This window comes from Protopterus annectens, chromosome 6.part1 (genome assembly GCF_019279795.1).
Source record: "Protopterus annectens isolate FY-2018-M chromosome 6.part1, PAN1.0, whole genome shotgun sequence".
Classification (NCBI taxonomy): domain Eukaryota; kingdom Metazoa; phylum Chordata; order Ceratodontiformes; family Protopteridae; genus Protopterus; species Protopterus annectens.
This window is the reverse complement of record NC_056738.1, coordinates 442,981,843-443,003,925: the sequence shown is the minus strand read 5'-3', so window position 1 is coordinate 443,003,925 and position 22,083 is coordinate 442,981,843. Positions and strand designations below refer to the sequence as shown.

Here is a 22,083-nt window from a genome sequence, read left to right as displayed (position 1 = left end):
GAGCCAAATCCACTCGATGTTTTTGTTACGAAACATTGGGATATAGTATTGCTTGGCAAACAGTGTGATTTCATCACAGTTTCAGAATATTAATATGGATCTTGGGACACTTGTCAAGCCATTAGGAAAGTGTCGGCCTAGCAAGTGGACTGGAGGCAATACATGGTAGGGTTAACCATATAAGGTATTACTATACAGGTGACTATGTTCTTCTTTTTTACTTTGCGAGCAGGATGTTATATGGATATGCGAACTAATCATTACCAGCAATTTATATCTTTAACAAGGGAACATAGCATTGTGCATTATTCTGAACTGAGGAATTCAGATATATTTTTATGTGATTTATGATTACCTTTTGTTAGGTCAAAGGTTTTGGTCTATACACATGATAGCTATTATTGCTCCCTTGTTAAGTCAAATTAATGGGAGATTCACCCAGTGTGTAACATTGGAATAAGTAGTTGGCTATGGTATACACTTTTTTTTATGGGGGAACATAGCATTGTGGGCAAGTTGAATGGTATAGTACTTACCATATATTTGGTTATATTCCTGTACTTTATATTCACAAGGGCTATTATTGTTCCCCTGCATACTGCTCCTGCCATAAATTACTGATATCTTTATAAATGTGGGTCTGCTTTTCATCTCATTGATAATTTTTATGATATTTGTCTGTTTTTGACATACTTTCTATAGGGGACTGTAGCATTTCGTATCCGATACCTATTATCAGGTCTATGATGACTGTGGTTTCACCACTTTGTTCTGATATTTATAATATGGGATGTCTATTATTGTTCCCCTATTGTAATTAATGAACTATATGCTTATGCAATTTTTGTATCATTTTGGGTTTAAAATTATGTTTGCCATCTAACTTAATTACCAAAGAAAGAGCAAAATAATTTGGATTTTTTCACAGTCATCTGTGTTTTACTACTTTTACTTATATTTTACAAGGGCTGACAACCTTTCCTATTGACTTGCGGGTGCTTCAGATTAGTGTATGTTTCGCCTATTCTATTTAAATTGCTGGATTAGGGTCCAATATCTATAGGTTGTTCAAGTCTGGTAAATAAAAATATATATAGACATACATTTCTGGGATTTATTGAATATGGATTTGGTCTCTATCCTAAAAGGTTTATCTTCTGATAAAGATGATATGCAAATGTTTGGTTTGGGGCCTACAGATAAGCGAGTTATGGAAAATATTAATACTAATGACCTATTTAATCACTGTAAATCGGGTTTTTAAAAACTTACTAAAAGCATGAAAACAGAACAAATGTTTGGCATTTGAAATTGTTCAAAGCTTACCAGACAAAGGGGATTACTCCCAGGGGTGTATGATTCAGGATTCAACTCCTAGTCCATAACATAGATGACACTTTGTCGGAACAATGGGCGCAGGTTCAACAAAGAGCCTCTATGGGCTTTGTTGATGCCCTAACATCATACTATGAACGAACTGTGAATCAATGTGTTATAGAGGTAGAATCTTCTTGTGAGGACATTAGGACTTATGAGACCTTACTGTGTTACCTGTCTTGTTTGAATCAGCTCAGTTCTGAGCTACTTAATCTTGAACAATAATTAAGAGAAAAAGATGAAAAAATGTAATCGTGACATGGGGGATTACCAAAAGGGGGAACCATTTGAGTCTTACAAGAATGCCAAATTCAGTACTACTGACAATAGACCCTTTACCCAAAAAATGAAGAGACCCAAATCCATTTTGAAGAAATCTAGAATGTCTGCTAGCGGCACATCAGGGGATGATTCATCTTCCACCACGGACATGAATGATAATCACACCCTAGAGTCACCCACTCCCAAAAGACATAATCTGGATTACCCTTTAGTGCTAGAACAAGGAGAGGGGGCAGGACACACAGGACAAATAAGCAATTTGTAGACCCTTTTGAAAATCATGATACAATGTTAAATAATTGTACATATGTTCAGAATATCTCATCCATACCTCTTTCAGAGGTGGAAGTGCAACTTCTGAATAAAGGCTTACATTTTGTACTGGGCTTTTTTGTTATAGAGGATTTTTGGCTCAGGATGTAATTTCTTTTTGTCTTCTGTTGAACCTAAGACTATATTTTGGTTCTGAGTCATCTCTTAACACCAGTGTATTCAAATTTCAGAAATCTACTTTTATGCCACCAATGCATCAACAGGATTTGTGTTCAAATCTAGTGTTCTCAAAGATCTACACTTTAATTTTCATGAACATCCAATTTTTCCCCATAATCTCTCAAAGATGGAACAACAGATAGTTATGAATCTTAAAAATAATAAGAATCTGGTGATCCAACCGGCTGATAAGGGTGGATCGGTGGTGGTAATGATTTGGGATATGTACTACAATGAGGCTCTAAAGCAGTTGAAAGATGGCAGATACTATAAGCATATGCCCTTAGATCCAACCCCTAGATTTAAGGTGGAAATTGACAGGTTTCTATTAGAAGCCAAGGAAGAGGGCATCATCACTGACTCGAATCCAAAATCTCAGTATTTGTGTTTGCTTCCTAAGATTCATAAGGACTTAAAAAACATTCCTGGAAGACCTATAGTGTCAGGTAAGGGTTCTCTTACGGAACCTTGCTCACAGTTTTTGACCAAATATCTTCAACCCCTTTTGGGATGCATTAGAGCTCATATACAGGATATGACACAATTCCTGGGTATCATTTCTGATGTGCAGTTGGAATCAGGGTGGTTTCTTTGCACCCTAGATGTCACTGCCTTGTATACTAACATTCCACGCTAAGCGGGCCTGTTGGCTTTACAGTACTGGTTGGACAAGTGTGAATTATATCTGCCAGGTTTTAATACATTCTTAGTTTGGCTAGCGGAACATGTACTTACTAAAAATGCACTATACTTTCATGGCCAATGTTTTTGGCAGGTGCAGGGCACAGCAATGGGGGCATCTTTCAAGCCTGTTTATGCTGATTTATTAATGGCATATTTGGAAGAGGAGCTTATTTATGACCCTAATCATAACGTATATCTTGAAGAGATAGATATATGGAGACTGTATTGGGATGATTGTCGGATGGTGTGGAAGGCTTTTAGTGTATTTCTTACAGGAATTTGTCAAGAATTTAAATGAGAACAAGTGGGGTACTGCATTTACGGTTAATTATCATTTACAACAGACTACCTTCCTGAATGTTTTGATTACCAAGAATGCTGATAACACTTTGAATACTCAGATGATTCGCAGATATCCCCAATATAACTCACTACTTCATGCCACCAGCTTCCACCTCCAACATATCATCTGGAATATCCCTAAATCACAATTTCTTTGGGTCAGATGGGTGTGTTCCGATACACAAACTTATGAATATTATAGAAATAATTGTGTTCACAGATTCAAGAGCAAGAGATATAAATATCATTTTTGACAGCAATTGGGCATCCACTCAGGACAGGAAGAATTTGTTAGATTACAGGGAACATCAATTTGGGGAGCCATCTAGCTTGAGGTCAGTTACGACTTTTGGTAGAAATACTGGGGCACTTATGGATATTGTCAACAGACATTGCAATATTTTATTGGCAGACCATAAATTGTCTGAGATTCTTGGTTATAAGTGTTCATTTTTTTTTCGGAGAGGTCAAACACTAGGTTCGTACTTTAGCCATTATAAACGCTACCAGGATCCCACCAGTAATTACCAACAATGCACTATCACAGGTGATATATTATATGGATGTACCCCCTGTGGATATTGTACGCATTGCCCAAGGGTAGCAAAATCAAAACAGTTTACAAGCAGAAATACTGCTTTGGTTTTTGATATAAAATTTCTAGCAAATTGTAGCTCCGATTGGGTTATATATCTTGCTACATATTCATGTTCTGCATTTTATGTTGGGCAGACTTGTAGACCTTTATGGTTACGTATTACTGAACATGTTAGTGATATAAGAAATAAAAGGCAGTCCAATGTCCTTTATAAACGTATACTAAAACACCCCACTGCCTTTTTTAGATTCACTGTTATTGGCAAGATAAATGGGGATAGAAGTAATAAGTCTTAATTGTAAAGAGAAAAAGTGAATAATCAAGTTGGGTGGGCTTTTTCCCCCTGGATTAAATGAGCATCTATAATTAACCAATGGGAACTTTTGTCTATCAGTTTGGATTTGTATAAATGGCTATGTGCTTTTCTTTTTTGGTTTGACACTGAGGAAGGCTAATAAAGCCGAAACTGGTCTGTATTCTTTTTGAGGGGTTGGGGCTTATGTTTAACCTTACCCCTGATATGTTTAATCTGTTTAATGTGCTTATGAGACATTAAAACTTCTTGATTTTACCACACTGTTGTGCTGGCCCCCTTTTTTAACCTTTCATGATGGTTATTGGACCTTTGCACTTGCCGTACTTGCGAGGACGTTGTTGTTGTTTTGTGGATATGCACCAGGTCCATTAAGGCTTGATCAGAAGATGCTTTGTAATCAGGTATAGGTCACCTCTCAGCAATCCTGTAGGAGACTCAGCATAAGGACAGTGTTTCAAGGTGGTCCACATAGTACTTGTTTTCTAAACCATGTATGTATTGGTTGATGTAATTATTTATTTATTTAGTTATGAATCTCCGTGGAGGCTTCATTAGTTTCATATGTCTTGTCAGGTACATGCATGCTTGATTTATTTATTTATTTATGAATCTCTGTGGAGGCTTCAATAGTTGCATATGTTTTGTCAGGTACATGCATGCATACATGCCGAAGGGGACATTGTACTCCATGATTGCTCCTTTGAGGGAAGAGTACAGTGCAACAATGACATCTTTGGACTTGGATGCCATACCTTGCCTATATGTTGTGCAAAATTGAATGATTTCCTTATGCTGTAGACACATATTGGTCAAAGGCCAAGACACTGTCTACATGCTTTCCCAAATCCTTGACTATTGGAGCTACTGTTAGCAGTGGATAATCAGCGTAATAATTTCTGGTGGTAGCTAGCTACTGAAAGATACTGTTATGCAGTTTTTGGCACTGAGTTTAAGACAGTGAATTTGACACCAATTACGAGTCTGTGTCAGGCCATCTTAGGAGGTATTTGTGTCTTTGGGGGATTCAGACTGCACCTAATTTGCAGTCATTTATGAACTTGATCAGCCAGAGGTCTTTGATGTTGGCCTTGCCTTCAGAGAAGTAGATTCCAAACAAGAGAGGCCCGAGCCCTGAGGCAGTCCACTCCTGACCAGCCATTTTGTGGTGGTAGACTCCCATATTCTTACTTCTTGGGTCTTTTGACCCAAGAGGCTATCCAGCAGGTGATGTAGGGATCAATTCCTAATTCAGTGAGCTTGTATATAATGCCCACATGGGATATTATATTGAATCCTTTGGCCACAACGAGGTAGGTAATGTGCATCATCTTAACCTCGTTCGTTGCTTTGACACTGTGGAAGTAACTGTTCATGTGAAATCTTACAGCTAAGAGTGGGATTTTGCCCTTTCTCTGCTTTAATGTAGTCTCTGACTTGGTATAAATGATTGGCAGGGTTTGTGATGAGTACAGCACCACATATGGGGACTTGCCACCCTACAAAAATGTTTTATTGTTTCTTTCATGTCTTTGATGTTCTGGACATTCACTGTTGTCTACTCTGTTTTCAGCCTCGACTGGTTATGCAGTTGACATTATGATATAGATCTATGCCTTGAAGACCTTTTCCTAGTGAGAGTTGTGGAAGTTATGGTTGAGGGTATTTCCTGAGGGGTTTCTAATGAGGGGTAAAATTGGATCTAAATTTGTCTGCCAGTAGATTTGCTACATCTTCTGGCTGAGTAAAGGTTGCTTCATTTGCAATTAATTTAATACATTGTTGTGTATTGCTTTTGAGGTTGCAGACACAGCTGAAGAAAGCTTTATGATTCTTCTTGGCCTAAGAGGCTATTTTTACCTCAAATTTTGCTTTGGTAGACATAACAAGACTCCTGAGTTGCTTGTTTAGTTTGATGATGTTGTTTTTACCTTGCCAGGCATTGTACCTCGTAATTTTCACCATGATTTTCTTCCTTTGGTTGTACAGCTTGTTGACGCCAGATTCCACCAAGGTGGCTTGTTTTCGGAGTTAGGCTTGTGCTTGTTACTTGTGGACTCAGCTGTCTGTATGCAGCTGTTAATATGATTATATGGAGTTTCCATGAACAACCCCACATCAACAGCAGTGTTTTCAGTTTTTTTTGTGGGGCCTAGAATTTTGCCAAGGTGTCACTTGAGTAGAAAGTTTGCTTTCAGCTTCTTCCCCACAGCATGCAGGATTGTAACATGTTGAATCTTACTGAAGTTGAAGCTAATCCACTTACAACAAGGAAAAAGTCAAATTTCTGAATCAAACTAACCAGGCTGAGTAAGGAGAGAGTGTCGCACTCCATTTCCTGTCAGGGCCGGGATCCAATGGATCACTTATGGAGCATTCAGGTCATTGAAACATAAGTAGCAGTACTACTGTGCCATAGTCCATGTGGGTGTAGATGACCAGAGATATACCCCCCTGAACTATGTGAAGAGATACATGAGCCCTCAGTCTGTGTCACAGGTCGGTATGAGCGTAGCACTGAATAGAATTCTATCTTCTCCAAGCATGATGCCAAAATATAAACAGAACATAATTGATTTTGAGAACTGGTTTAGTGTTTACTGTCATTTGAAAGCTGGTACAATATTTGCAGCCTTGGAGGATATGGTAGACCTTGCTGCTTTGGCAGGGGTAGTCTGCACCTGTTTCCTTTAGGCTTTTGTATACAGCTTAAACCCTTGCACTCCATGATAATGCCTTTTTTGGGCTTTGCCTATCTAATAAACCTTCTGACATAGCAAAACCAACACAAAAATATGTAAAGGTTTTATTGCTCAATGCCTGAAGTCTAAAGAAGAAACTCCACCAACTGCAGGCTCTCCTCACCCTGGAGAATGTAGACTTTTGTGCAGTTACTGAAACTTGGTTTAAAGCCACAGAGATCACCCCAGCAGTTCAAGTCTATGATGCCTTTCATGCACATTTAGGCCACCTACTGCAGAGAAATGGAATAAAGGGGGAGGTTTCATCGTTTTCATCAGTAGCATATACTCCTCAATGCTGGTCAGTCAGTACAATGCACTTGAGATTCTCCACTCCATAATTATCACATGAAAAGTATTGTATCGTGTCCTTGCAAGCTGTAGGTCCACCTGCATGAACCAGGAAATCCGTAATACATAGCTAAATGTACTGGAGACACTCCCCATTCAACCTAATACCATATTAATGCATGACTTTAACGACCCCACTATAGACTGAGAATCCTACACAACCACTAATAATGCATGCAGAGAGATTACTGGACTTTGTAAACCCAAATACTCTTCACCTCCTATTCTGTACACCCACTAGCGGCTTAAACATCCTTAGCCTAGTCATTATAAATATGTAGCACCATCCCTATTGTATTGTCCTTATTGGTCAGGGCAGGCCACAAAACTGCTGCCTTTGAAATAAAAATAAAACCTGGAATGTTTGATACAGAGCTTAAGAACAGAGCCAAAGAGTGTGAATTTTATGATTTATATAATTCTTTAATATAAGAAGTTAAGTAAGAAGTAATGAAACAAGCGATGGACTATTGAGACAAAAGACCTCACCTTATCAAAAGTGGATGTGTGTGAAACAAGCAAAATACCTACTTAAAAATAATTAACTGCTGTAAAGGAGGTAGGTAAAATGAACTGAGAAATTATAAGGCAAAAATGAATAATGAAGACAGGAAATAATGTAAATGGGGCAAGATATTTGTGCAATTGAAATTCAACCTGGCACAGATGTGACTGTAAGCATAACAGGAAGAGTTGGTTCTTTTTAATGAGTACCATAAAATAAGGGCAGTATTCATAGTCATTTGCCCAAAATGCAATGCTTATAAATGAGTGTAGCAAAGACAAGATTCATACAGGCCAATTATGCTAATATTAAGTACCTTAAAAATAATGAGATGCAAATTAGAAATGTTGTAAAGTGGTGTATGCTAATGAGTTGGCTTAGCGATTCATAGCCCAACATCCGCACAGGACACACATCCATTGTTAAAAGTTAACCTTCACCTTTGATATTTGAGTTGCAATCCTAGAATTTGCCCTCAGCTGTCCATTCAGTAGTTTTTCCAAATATGCACAAGGACTCAAATGACACAGAAATTAATTATTTCCCCCAGCAACCCCTTCAGTAATTTGTTTTAAGCATACACAAACAGTAAAATGACACAAAATAAATTTTGTCCAGCGATCATTTCAGCAGACTAACCAGAAAAGCACAAGCACTTCCCTGACACAGAAATTATTTCCTCCAGCATCCCTTCAGGACTATGTCCAAGTATGCACAAGCACCAAATTAAAACATTTCCCCAAATGACCCCTTCAGTAATGTGCAAATATGCACAAACACCAAAATGAAATATTTCCCCATTGACCTGCTGAGTTAGTATGTCCAAGTACACGCAAGCACCAAAATGAAACATTTCCACCAGGACCCCTTGAGTAGTATATATATGTCTGCACAAGCACTTGACTCCAAAATGAAACATTTCCTCCAACAAACCCTTTAGTAGTATATCCATATGTGTACAAGCATGTCACTGACTCCAAAATGAAGCGTTTCCCCCAATGACCCCCCTCAGTGGCATATCCATGTCTGCACAAGCACATCATGAACTCCAGTATAAAACATTTCACCCAACGTGCTTAGTATACAAATATTGATCTTTGTGAATCATACTCATATGCAAACATCTAAGGCCCCTTAGCTGTGTATTAGCTGTCCCCCTATCACTTACGTGTTAAGCATCTTACGTTTTTTGCAGTAGGAGGGCATGTTTATAAAAAGTTCTCTGCATTTTTGAAGTCATCCTGAAAGTTCAGGATTTGCATAACCACTTATCGCTGCTCTTCATGGATTACAGCTATGAAAATGTGAATCCCTGGACTATGAATACCAACTTAGTGCTAGAAAAGGACACTTTTGTAAGACGTATAAAAAATAAATTTAGTGAAAAGAATTTGTATGAACAGCGATTATGAAAATATTTAATACTGTGAAATCTGAAATGAATCTAAAGGAGTGAAAAAGATGTCCATTACAGGTTGCTGGAAAGGAATGCTGAGAATTAAAGAACAGAATGTGGAATTTGTACTTGGTGTAGAGTGCATTGTCCTATCAGTAAGTTTTTGAAGAGTACTGTGATAATTTATAAATTAACTGTTCAGGCCACTGGGAGAACCATTAAACCAAAAACTTCTAACATGTCAGCAGAGGCCTAAAAAGTTCAGCCCTCATTTTTCAAATTGTAGAACTTAGAGGTTAATTCTCATGATATTTTGGATCTAGTCTTATGTAAGAAGCTAAAAATCATCCAAATAATTCAAAGTACAGGTGCTGGGTGTTTTAGTCATTCACACTCAGAGACATACAGTAAAGGGCTATTACAGCATTGTCCTATGTACCTATTTAATTACAGGCTTATAAATCTTGCAGAAAGAATATCTCATAAAAACTGATATGATACCAAGTGCCTCTTGCGAAATGAAATGCAAAAATCAGATGCGAGAGCCAAAGTGTCACTAAGAAGCAATTAGAGCAAAAAGAAAGGATAAAAAGTTTGGTTGCTTTTATAAAGAAACACAAGATTTGCATTTGTATTGATAGAGTAGATCAGAGTAATGTGACAGAGGGAGAGAGAAACTTCCCAATTTGTCTCCAGATAGGTTCATAGGTGGTTATTAGGCTATTGGCCCAAGAGCCATTGCAAGCCTAGCCAGGCTAGCCCCATATTTACTAAAATATTGCCTACTCTGAGGAGATCTCTGCCTAACATATAAAGCTATGTCAAACCCAGAGTTGTTGGACATGCTACACCTAAAGAAATCCCAATCCCTCCGAGCTACACGCTCTAGGGACCTAAACCTTGTCACCACAATAAACAGAACATGCTGGAGGGATAGAGTCCTGTCCCAGAGACTTCCTATATTCTGGAACAAGCTATCCATCTGTGTCAAACAAAGTTCCTCATTAGCACTCTTCAAGAAATATCTTTAAGTGGATGGGAAATAGGAAATACACCCTGGGGATCACTTTTGTAGCTCTGCTCGACAGGGGTACAGGAAATTAACTTTCTTGGGTGGCGTAAGCCAGGGAACCTTGTTGGCTAGACTTACTTAGGCCCTTGGGCCGATAGCCTAGTACCTACTCCAAGGAAGATGCAATATAGGCTTGGACGCATCAAATATTTGCAGGCTGTTCCTGTCCATTAGGAACATGGGCAAAATAAAATTTTGAATTAAGATGTAGTGTCACAGTTTAACAAAACGAAAATCAGAAATCCAGTGTAAATAGTCCATTTAAATTCTCCAGGTATGGTAAACTACTAAAGATACTAGACAAATATCTGGAATGTTCCCAAGTTAAAAGCGATTCTGATGACTGAAAAGCTGCTTTATTAAACTACCTTTTTTCAGTATGTGCAAAAGTTCCACATTTGAAGTAAATATCCCACAGCAAATGTCAAGGTTTATTTATAGTGATCATTGTATATTAATGTTACTTTGTATATTCTAACTTTCATGGCAGCTACACTTCATCTCATGTCTGTAATTCATTAAGTCTCTTGACATGGCAAATGCCAGCTAATAAAATGGAATGCTAGAAGATGAGGAGCTTTTGTAGTCAGACAGTCTCGTGTTTTTAACTACTTTCTCCACCCAGATTAGTGGTGTACAATATAATTGGTTATGCAGGGTACTGCAAGATATTTCAGTTATGTCATAGGAAAAGTTGCCATGTGACCTTGTGAGTTTTAATACAGATGTATTGCATTTAATTTACAGGGGAAGCAAATTCTTGTTGCTTAAAGGTAACACCATAAAAAATTAAATGAAGGAAAATCGGTAGTTTTGTGTAATAGATCTATTTGCTATATTGAGTATACACTTTTGTACTTATGACGTTCTGAGAGTTTCATCATATGATAAGCTTTGACTACAGATTATTATTTTTTACATAAACTGATGAATCTAATCTGAATATCTGTAAAGTATTTGTGTCAGGGCGTCAATTTATTTATTTATTATTTATTTTATTTTATTTTACATTTGTTTACCAGGAAGGTCCAGCTGGGCAATTGCCCATTTTCAGTGGAGGCCCGGAGATAAATGCTCCATGTCATACAATGATAATTACAAAATCAGCACAACAGGTTTAATACATGCTAATATAATTTGGTATATAGATTGACATATGCTTAAATAACAATTTAGAGAAATTATTAATTGAAAAATCAATGACTGAAAAAGAAAGTAAGTGAATAGGAGTTATATCAATAGGTGTATTTGCTGTGATAACAGTAGTTGTAAAGCACATAAGTAGCATATGCTATAATAATGCATACTGAGAGAGTGCACACTATTCTTTTTGTGGTGGCACAGTGTTTGATGTTAGTTTAGAGTGTGGCCACGTTAGGTTATACAAAGGTAAAGAAAGTGAGACTGGAGTTTAGGAGATGTTTAGCCTGGTGGAATGCAGGGGGAGAGCCAGGATTTTGATAGGTGAGTTTTCAGGAGTGATTTGAATTGTTTTGGTGAGTAACTTGAGGTAAGAGTAGTAGGTCATTGCAAGGGTGGGGAATCTCATGTCTTTGTATACAACTCCATTCATAGCAGATTAATTGTAAATAATACGCATAAGGAAACTTTATTCATTAAACCACATAACATTAACAATATTAAAGTCCTGCACTTCATGGCATGTTATGAAATCCTCACTATGAACGGTAAGAAATACTCCGACTTTTGTAACAGAGCTACTGGCCAATCATTTCAATGGGGGGATTGAATTACTCAAATATGAGATGAGAAACTGCCTGCACGCACTTAATATGCTCCTGGCTTCACTTAGAAATTGTTAATTCAGAATAATTTTCCATTCCCCACAATAAGCATGAATATTTTGAATCTCATTGCATATCATAGTATGGAAACTTTTGACAATATCATTTTTAGTTTCTTCACTTTGTATAATAAAGTCACAAGCTATTATTTACAAGTTTAATGAGTTGACTGATTTTTTTCTACAATTGAATCCGGTTTTATACTTTTCAGCTATTGATGATTCTTACTGGTTCATTAAAGATTAAATGCTTAGAACCCATTAAAAACATACCAGAGTTGAGAGTTCCTTATGTAAAACAAATATTCAGCTCATTGAAAGTATTGATAGGAAAAGAAATGCATTCACACATAATATATATATATATATATATATATATATATATATATATATACACATATATATATATATATATATATATATATATATATATATATATATATATACTTTTCTGTTCCAGATAAATAAGAGGTTGGTAAAGGCTTGTAACAACTGAAAAAAAAACACTTTGGACTGTTTAAAATTAAATCTCTGAGACAAAACAAGATAAAAATGTTATTTCAGTGTGCCACCAGCCATCTTAAAGCTGTTATTGCATTCCCTTTAAATCATCATTATCATCAACTTCCTTTTTCATATTTTTTACATGGTGTCAGGAGATCACATCAGCTATTGCCACTCATGAACCAGTGCTCCTTTATCATATTCTTTAACACTCATGGCCAAGTATTGCAGGTTTTCCTTCAAGCAATGTGTCCATCTTTTTAGCTGGACATCTGCATCTCCACTTGCCTTCTATTTGTGTCTCCAAAATCTGCTTTTCCAAATCACCTTCGGCTTTCCTGCACATGTGACCAAAGCACCATAAGCTGATCTTCTTGACCTTCTCTACAAATACGGAGGATGCTTTGGCTTCTGCTCTGATGTCCTCATTCCTTCATCTGTCCCACAGTGTGCATCTTGCTCTTCATCTCCATCAGCTCTGCTTTCTTCTGCTACTGTGTTAAAACTATTCAAGTTTCTGTCCCTACAGAACTACTGGTCACACCACTGTTTTGTACACCTATTTCCGAGCTCCTCTGGCATTCCCCTGACAGTTTCTGGCAGATTGCTGCAGCACATCTGAGTTCACCTTTGATTTCTTTCAGATTTTTCTTCCCCTCAGTCATATCCCAGATACTTGAAGCTATTAATCTGTTCCATTATTTTCTGTTCTGTTTCAGTTTTCAGCTGCTTTGGATCACCCCATTTGCTGCTATGACCACTGTCTTGTTGGAATTCACTTTTACCCATGTGCCTTTAGCAGGTTATAGGGGATACAAATGAACAGCTGACATTCCTCTTCTGATGCAGCTTGTAGTGCCACACTGTCTGCATAGACCAGCTTTGGTCATCTGACCCCAAAGACCTGTTTGTTAATGTAGTCCATCACCAGTATGAGTCCAAACACTGTTCCTACATGTGCGATTGGGTCCTTGTACATAGTCTGCACTTAACTCTGCCAGTGTTTTCTGTACTTCAAACTATCACAAGGCTGCTCAAATAAGCTTTCCTGGGACCTTGCAATATGCATTCTGCTTGTCTTGGAATGCCCAGTTAAGACTGTTTCCACATCTCCAGCTTCTTCTTCACCATCTTTGTCACTGTAAACATCAGGTTAGCTTTACTGCATCCGGTTATAAATCCAAACTCCTCATTTCCTATCTAACCTTCTACTGCTCTCAATATTTATCAGTCACCCTCTCCAGCACATCCATGCAGTGAGACATGAGTATGGATACCTTTATACAGCCAGGAGTTGTGAATATCCATTATGTACACTGGCTTATATTTTGCAGTCATCTGGTTTACACCTCTAGAAAATAATAGTTGGATCACTGACTTAAATCAGCATTTATCACTGAAGTTCTTCCTTTAACAATGTGAACTTTATTTTTAATAGGGGCCCTAATTTTATACGTAGCAAATTAATTTCTATTTTAAGGGATTTATTAACTCTCTGTAGCTTATTTAATTACTTGTCAAGCAAGTGTAGCCCCTGGTGAGAGAGGACCTCTTTTGTTACTTCATAAGGTTTATACATAGTTAATTAGGCATGCAGTCTATGAGACCATTAATGATCCTATCCCAAATTCCCAATTGCCCCAAAGCACACTCTAAGTGATTTGGTCAAGATCTCAAAGCAGGCAAGGGAAGACTGAGGGACTCGAACCTTGTACCACAGGAAGTAGCTCATTAACAGCTCATAGCCTTAATCTTCTATGCCAACTGCCAAGTCTGAGTTTTCAAAAGTGATTCTTCATACCTAGTCCAGAACTACAAGCTTATACATATTTCACCTGATGTTAGCCAGTACTTTGCATGATGCCTCCTTAGCACTGCTGAATGAAAAGCCATGAGTATTCACGCATTTTGAACTTCACTCAGTGTGGCTTTTTCCCCAGTAGATCAGCACCAACCATTATGGCAGATTTTCATGTGCCTGTCAGTCAGGCTCCAAATAGGAGAATTTCAGTTACTGCCATTTATGTCCAGTTACGTACATCTGCTCATTCTTCATAGTGGAATTATTGACAGTGTACTGTCAAACCAGTTAAATTTACACATGATTAGATTGATTGCAAACTAGTTATGAGGCCAGAGGCAAAGTACCGAGTTGCTCAGTTACTCTTCCAAATAGGTGAACTTGTCCAAGAATACCAGACAGAGCTTTGCTGATCCCAGGCCTGCTTCATGGAAAATGAGGTAGAAAATTTATAGTTACAGGAAGGAGATCAGTGTATGGCCAGATACATTTTTGAGAGAATAACACCAAGAAATGCAGTGCCAGGTTTCTAAGTTACACAAAAATATTAAATTTGGTTAATGAGATAAAGGATTTGCTACTCTGGTGGCACAGAAGGATGAAGCTCGAACCATGGCCCAGTCTAGCAGAGTTTGATTAGTGGCTGGAGAGACTGAGGGAACAGCAGAGAAGGATGGGCAGCTGCTCCAGATGGAAGAGCATTCATCACTGATGGTACTCTCAGGAGATGCACTGTTCAAAGAGGGGAGCTGCACAGAAACATAAATGACAAGAGTGGGAGGCAGGGCAGGGAAATGGATAGAGCAAATACCTCCCCAAGAAGTAAATGGAGATGGGCGAGCCACCATAACTCCCTTAGGATCCACAACCAGCCCTGCTAATCCTGCAGCAAGTCCAGGGGTATAGGAGACAAGCTGGTTGACCCGGCATGGATGTGGGGCAGTGTAGACCAGGCCATTGATATAATGTCCCAACGGGGGGGCAAAAAAAGCTGAAGGATTTGTCCCTTGAAATAAGACACATCACTGGAATTAAATCAAGTGCCATAATCAACGGCAAGCTGAATAAATTACCTATTCCCCTGTTCAGAGATTTCAGTGGCAGTAATGCATCTCTTCTGTGTAATCTATATAAACATTTGCTATGGGCAACACCAGAACTGTATTCTGCTAATAGTCACAAACTGAGATGGACCTTTTACAGATCATCCAGAGAAAAGTTACAAGCAATATCATTTAAGGACAAGCAAGTTTCACGGCAACAAAGCCCTACATTTTGACATTATACCATGTATTTAATACTCTGAAACATGGATAGAGACCATTAACTGAGACTGAACTGTACAGTGGATTCAAATCATATATGCAAGAAAATGCTGCATGCAAGATTGATCTAAACAATACAATGAAGAGAGATCCATAACAGATTCAATCACTGGATTAAAAGAATAATCATCCAATCAGTATGAGCCATAAATTAACATACCACAATCCTAAGGGTCCACTGATCAGTGGCTTGGTAACCATAAGTTTGTATTTAACATGTAGGCATCCCTGATCCTTGATGGTCTTTGATCTAGAACCAGGAGTCCAGAACATAAAAGCTTAAGAGTAGGCTCTGTCCAGTAAGGTCAGGATAATGTACTCTACATACAAAGTTGAGATGGTGAATCATGAAGTGGTCTTAGATGTCAACTCATCGAATGGTGGTTTGGCAAAAGCATATCCCCAAGTGGAGAACAAGCAGTAATCTAGGGAATCAAGGAAATGTGGTACATTAGCTAAAATATTACTTTTCAGTGACTGTACCATGATGACTAATGGACACAGCCCTGATGCAATCAGATGCCACATACACCTACTGTACAGAGGGATGGGCTGTTGGCAGTTCTTACGGAGCATATCTTGGTAGTTACTGCAGGGAATGGAAAGTAATAAGTGCTTGTACACTACAAGTGTTATATATGAGCACAGACTCTGATAAGAATGTAGGTGCACACACAAAGTAGGTAATTTTTTCAGCCAAATTTCCTGTCTGCAAATATAGTACAGTGTGTTTCCTCTGTGCCAGCTGCAGCTGCTGACATAAATGTCAGTCAGTTATCATGAGCAGGATACTGGAATCTATGAAATGGATTACATTGTTGTGTCTAGCAAGTGTTATGCAAATTAGATCAGACTGCACATCTGTAGAGGCAGTGCACAATAGTGCAAGTAGTCTTCACATATGGTTGAGAACTGAAGCTAGTATTGCTTAAAGGTAGGATTATGTGTTTGCAAGTAAGTCAGCTAATTTTCTACACATAAGACTAGCTTAGAGTAGAAAAGCTGTGTGTTCTGCTATGTAGCATAAAATAGATTACCTGCCCCGGAAAGTAGAGAAGAATGTAGGTAAGGTAGATTAGATCAAATGCATATACAGGTAACACAGATAACTAATATAAAGAGATGAGTCAACATCATCTTTTCAGGATTACTGAGGATATTGTTTAATAGTAAGGTAAGTATTGTGGCTTAGTTGATCATATCTGTTAAAACAGGTGTCTTGTAATTGAACTGTGATCTTCAGGATTCCATTATAGGTATATTATTCACCTGGGATTTTTGAAGCAACTGTATACTAGAATGGATGCTGCCATTTTACAACATCATTACTTATATTGTTATTCAGTGTGAATGTTCAAGAATACCTTTGTAGCCACACAAGTAGCAGTCGTCATTTATTAAGCTGCTTGTCACAGGCTGGAGGGGAGGCTGCTGAGATGTGATATTATCTACAGATACAAGGATATGCTTGACCTTTAGTTGTACTACATCAAATGTGCTTGTCACAAAGTTTGCACTTTTGATATTTGTAGATAACTTGAAGACCGCACCTGCAGTATCCCTTCCCACGAAAATCCCATCAAGTAGCTCTCTCACAGAAAAGATTCGACTCAGTATGGGAACTGCACTCACTCCCATGTAAGTCATATTTTTTTCTTCTGTTTGGTTTATGAATATTGTTGTCTGTTTTAACACTGGTGTCTTCTTAGCTTTGAGACAGTTATGACTAGCAAAGGTCCCTTTGCATATAATGCATGCTTACAACTGTTGAAGGACACTGTTGACCTGGCTTGCTTAGCATCTGTAATCCTGACATCGTGCAAGATGCTTTTGTTTTTAAAACATGAGTAAAGGTTTATTAATACTGAAGGGTTGCTGTAGGTGTGAAGATTTCTGTGAAGTAGTAATACAATGAAAAAAGTGGAACAGGGAATGGAATGAAGTAGCCTTAGTTTCTGGATTAAAGAAGTTACTTTGATGACTCAGATTGAGTAAAGAATTGATGTTGCATCTTCCTCCATCAGGTTGTTCATATTTAACAAGGAACCTTAATGAGTGCATGTGCATTTACTTAACTCTGGACTGCTGTTGTGAGCTGATGTAAACAAAGTGTTTATACTGGAATTAATTTTCCTGCTGTTCATCTGCAAATGTATGTGCTAGTGAAACTGCTATTGGTATTCACTACATAAATGTAAATTCCATCTGTGCTTGGAGTTTATTTCCTTTCGTCTAGAAAAGGGGGCCTACTGAGACCTCTTTAGTCAGCAACACACAGTCTACAAGAACTAGAATAATGTAAAATAGGTGTACCATGTACATCCAGTTTGCAGTGCACTTTTAGGCATGTAGTTGTACTTCTAAAGCTTTTAGAAACCTTTTAGAATCATGTATGCGTATACACAGATGTGCGCGTGTATACACACACACACACACACACACACACACCCATACAGATGTAGCTTGAACAACTTTGACTGCAGTCATAAAGGTGAAAAGAATTTATAAGAGTATTAGACAGCAGCAGTGTTGTAATTTATGCATCACACACTTTAGAAAAGTTTTTGTATTTAAAGAAGATCTAGCAATACAATCTCAGTGCACTCTGTTTGTTGAATAGTACTTTGGAGGCAGAGGAAAAGATTTGGCTCAACAGGACATCAATAGTTTTGTCTATGACATCACTAATAAAGGTTTGGGAATACAACCAAGACCCTAGGGCTGAACACCTTACAGTAGCTCGTTTCTCTGGGAGATGACTGAAACATCCTGTAATGCAGGGGTCATCCTAGTTAACCATTGCATGCCCTTTTACTTATAAAAACCCGTTAGGGAAAAATTGCAGAAACAAGCTACTGTGTGTAATTAGAAAAAAAGTCTGTACTTTCTGATTATTTGTCTCATTTATTATATTGGACTGGGTTCATTCTAGTAAATACCTCAGATAAGTCCACCTCTTAATAGCAGGTTAAATGAATTGCTGTCAGAGAATATATAACAGAGAATCTGTAGTGAGCAACCTATTCATGTAGGAATGGTTCAGATCTGCTGATTAAAACAGTTCTAGAAAGATACATCACTGGGACAATTTGATCAGATTTGGTTTAGTTAAATACCTTAATGAATGAAAAGCCATTTGATTGACTGCCTTTCTGTAATGCTTGCAGAAGTCCATTTCCTTAGGCTTAGAGTTAAGGTCTGGAGTGGGGTTTGATTCAAGGTTTAGGTTTGTGGATAAAGTGTAGAGGTTGCTCTCTCCTAGATGGGAATGTTGTTGAGGTTAAAATTGTTTGTATTTTGTTCATTTTCTTTGAATGCGTTTATCAATTAATCTATTTTGATGGGATACACTTTTCATAATTGCTTTTTAGAGGACAGATTTTTATTGAAAGAACATTATTCTGTCTGCCAGGCCTTCAAGGTTGTCTGAAAGAAAACTCTGTTTTTGTCTTGAGAAAGTTTGGCAAAGGCTGACTGGCTCTCTTCCGAATGTTGTGTAACCTTAGCAGCCCATTTTGCAAGAAAAACCTTCAGCAGACCACCACAGCACCACGATGCAACTGCTAAAACCACAAATTTATTGAGTAAAACTGTAAAATGGAAGAATAAAAATCGATACGATAGGGCTTTCGGCTGATATAGCCTTCTTCAGACTGTATGTGAATCCTGCTACAGATTCTATTTAAAACCCAACTGCCCAATCACAAATGTGGGATGGACCACATGTGCAAATGCTGATTCATAGTCTTAGTATTGATGGGGAAGCATAGCGGCCAACTGCAGTGCTAGAAATTAGTCAACAGCCAGTAGTGAAGCATTCAGTAGTAACTTTCCTACTGGATAAGCTTCTTGGTTTTAACCAATTGGTTTCTTAGACATGTATCTCTATGGTGATAGGTTATTATAGGACTCATTGAGTCCAATCATCCTCTTGTGGCTCATTGTCATGGCAACAGAACGTGTGTGTGATAATTGGTATTAACAGAGGCAGCAAATATGGTTGCTGGAAGCTTTGCAGCAGCAGTGAGAAGCACTGCATCATATTAATAAACTTTCTAAGGTACATAGCCACCTCAGGGCCCAATCCTTAGCTTAATTGCTTCTAAGATAGGTCTTAATAGCACTACACTGTTTAAGCCTGGAAGACAATGTGCTCTTAAATTAATAATCCAGTTGATTTCTCTAATTTCTGTCCGATTCTTTATATCACCTTCTCTTAAGCTAGGTTGAATACATTCCAGGACTTTAAATTTTAACACACGTGTTGGATTATGAACAATGTGCATAGCAAGCGCATTGTTTAAATCAGCATTCCTTAAGGTGCTGATCAGTTTTTCCTACATAGAAAGCTTTACATGAACAGCAGGATGCCATGTAGACAAGATGTTGAGTAGTACAGTTTGCAAATACATCAAAAACATAGGTACTATTAGAAACAGGGTGGATAAAAGTGTTGCTACTATCAATATGAGTACAAGCTTTACAACAATGGCATCTGAAAGTGCTTTTTCTTACTGAGGCTGTCTGTTGACCAAAGCCATCTTTATTACATAAGAGGCTTTTTATGTTCCATTTGTTGTTGTACAATCACCTGGGTTTATCTCCTATGATATTTTTAATCCTCTCATCAGCAGTCAATATAGGTTAGTATTTTCTAATGGTGTCACACACTTGTTTATTATCAGTACTATACGTCAGAAGACAATTAAGTTGTGGAATACTGCTCTTATGTTCACCAAAGGATGGAATGGTCAATGGTTCAGTATAGTAGGGACGGCTCTTTAGGCTTCTCATATTCCTAAGGTCAGTGGTCAACTTGAGGTCCGACTCTTTATATGCCCTTGCACGTAGATTGCTGTGCAATTTGTCACATTCTTTTACATAGTCAACCTCTGACGTGCATAAATGTGAGACCCTTGTGGCTTGATTTTCAAAGATATTTTTAAAAATATGGTTGGAGTGCATACTCTGGCGATGTAGGTAATGGTTTCTCCAGGTGCCCTTCCTATGGAGGCAAGTCTCTATGCCAGTTTCCAGATGCAGCATCACCTTTACATCAAGAAAATCAATAACGTCTTTGGAGTAATCAACTTTAAATACAAGAAAATTGGTGGTATTGTTCAGATAGTCAGTAAAATAGATCATTTGGGTAGCATCCCCTTTCCATAGAATAAAAATATCATCTATAAAATGTCCATAATAGAGTAGGTGTTTATGCCAAGGATTGGAATCACATAATACCTTATCTTTCTCCCACTGGGCTAATACTAGATTTGAATAACTGTTAGCACAGGGGCTGCCCATGGCAACCCCCCATATCTGTAGGTAAAGCTCCTGCCCATACACAAAGATGTTATCTTCTAGCACCAGCTCCAACAGAGAGCATCTGGGGTCTGTAGATATACCTAAATGTCGGAGGAACCAAATGGATAGTTTCAATACTAAACTGATTCGGAATAACCGTAAATAAATTATTGATGTCCATCATTACCAATAGTAAGTCTCTCATGTCTTTCAAATCCTTTGCCTTATTTCTTAGGTCAGTTAGGAAACTACCTGTGTCCTTGAGCACCATGGTCACTTGTGGTATGGCTTTTTTCAACTCATGTTCAATGTACATCGAGAGAGTTTCCTTTATCGACCCTCTTCCCGCCACTATGGGCCATAGCAGGGGATCTATAGGGTCTTTCTGGATCTTAGGAAATCCACTGATGGCTGGTATGGTAGGGTGGATTACTTCAAAAAGTCATACAGATCTTTGTTTAGCTGTCTTTCCATGCATAACTCATATAAGTGCCTGTTGAAGCTGTTAATCATCCTGTCACCTTCTTTTCTATCTAATTTCTTGTAAGTCTGCATATCACTCAGCATCAGATTCATCTTCCTTGTATACCATTCAGAGACCATTATCACAATACCTCCTCCTTTGTCAGCTGGTTTAATAACCAGATCTCATTTTTCTCTAAGCTCCTTGAGGGCATCCCGTTCCTGTCATGTCATATTATGAAAGCCTCCTTGTTGGTTGCCATTTCCTTTTGACTTGGCTAGCTCAGTTTCACAAAGATGTATGAATAAGTCTATTGTAGGGTGGTTTACAGGTGTAAAAAGGCTCTGTTTTTTATAACAAGTGGTAGGTTGTTCATTTCCTGATCCAAAGACTGATCTGAGGGTGATAATTCTTCCAAATAGCCTTAAGTCTGTAATACATTAATTCAAACCAGATGATAGTGCTGGTATAAAACTCAGACCCTCCGTAAGCAATGATATATGTTCAGGATGTAATGTTAACTGAGAGAGATTGAAAACTAAGTCTACATCATTTTTTTCCATTTCCTTTCCTGACTTTGTGTTCTGGGGTTCCGATTTAACTGTTGTTTGACAAAAAGTGGTAGAGGCCAGTTGACAGATATGTGGACCACTCCTTGTTTTGGTCTAGTACTTGCTTTGTAACGAGATCTTAGAATTATACTCCGACAATGACGAAGTCTGAGAGACA

General features: G+C 38.0%; 1 protein-coding gene across 1 annotated transcript in view; it reads left to right on the top strand.

Annotated features, from left to right (window-relative positions):
- The window catches only part of LOC122805310 (rac GTPase-activating protein 1-like), a 748,681-nt gene that overhangs the window by 664,816 nt on the left and 61,782 nt on the right, over window positions 1-22,083 (top strand). The window contains exon 15 of the mRNA XM_044075398.1: window positions 17,120-17,225. Coding sequence (XP_043931333.1) covers window positions 17,120-17,225 — 106 coding nt within the window. The remainder of the gene's footprint in view (window positions 1-17,119; window positions 17,226-22,083) is intronic.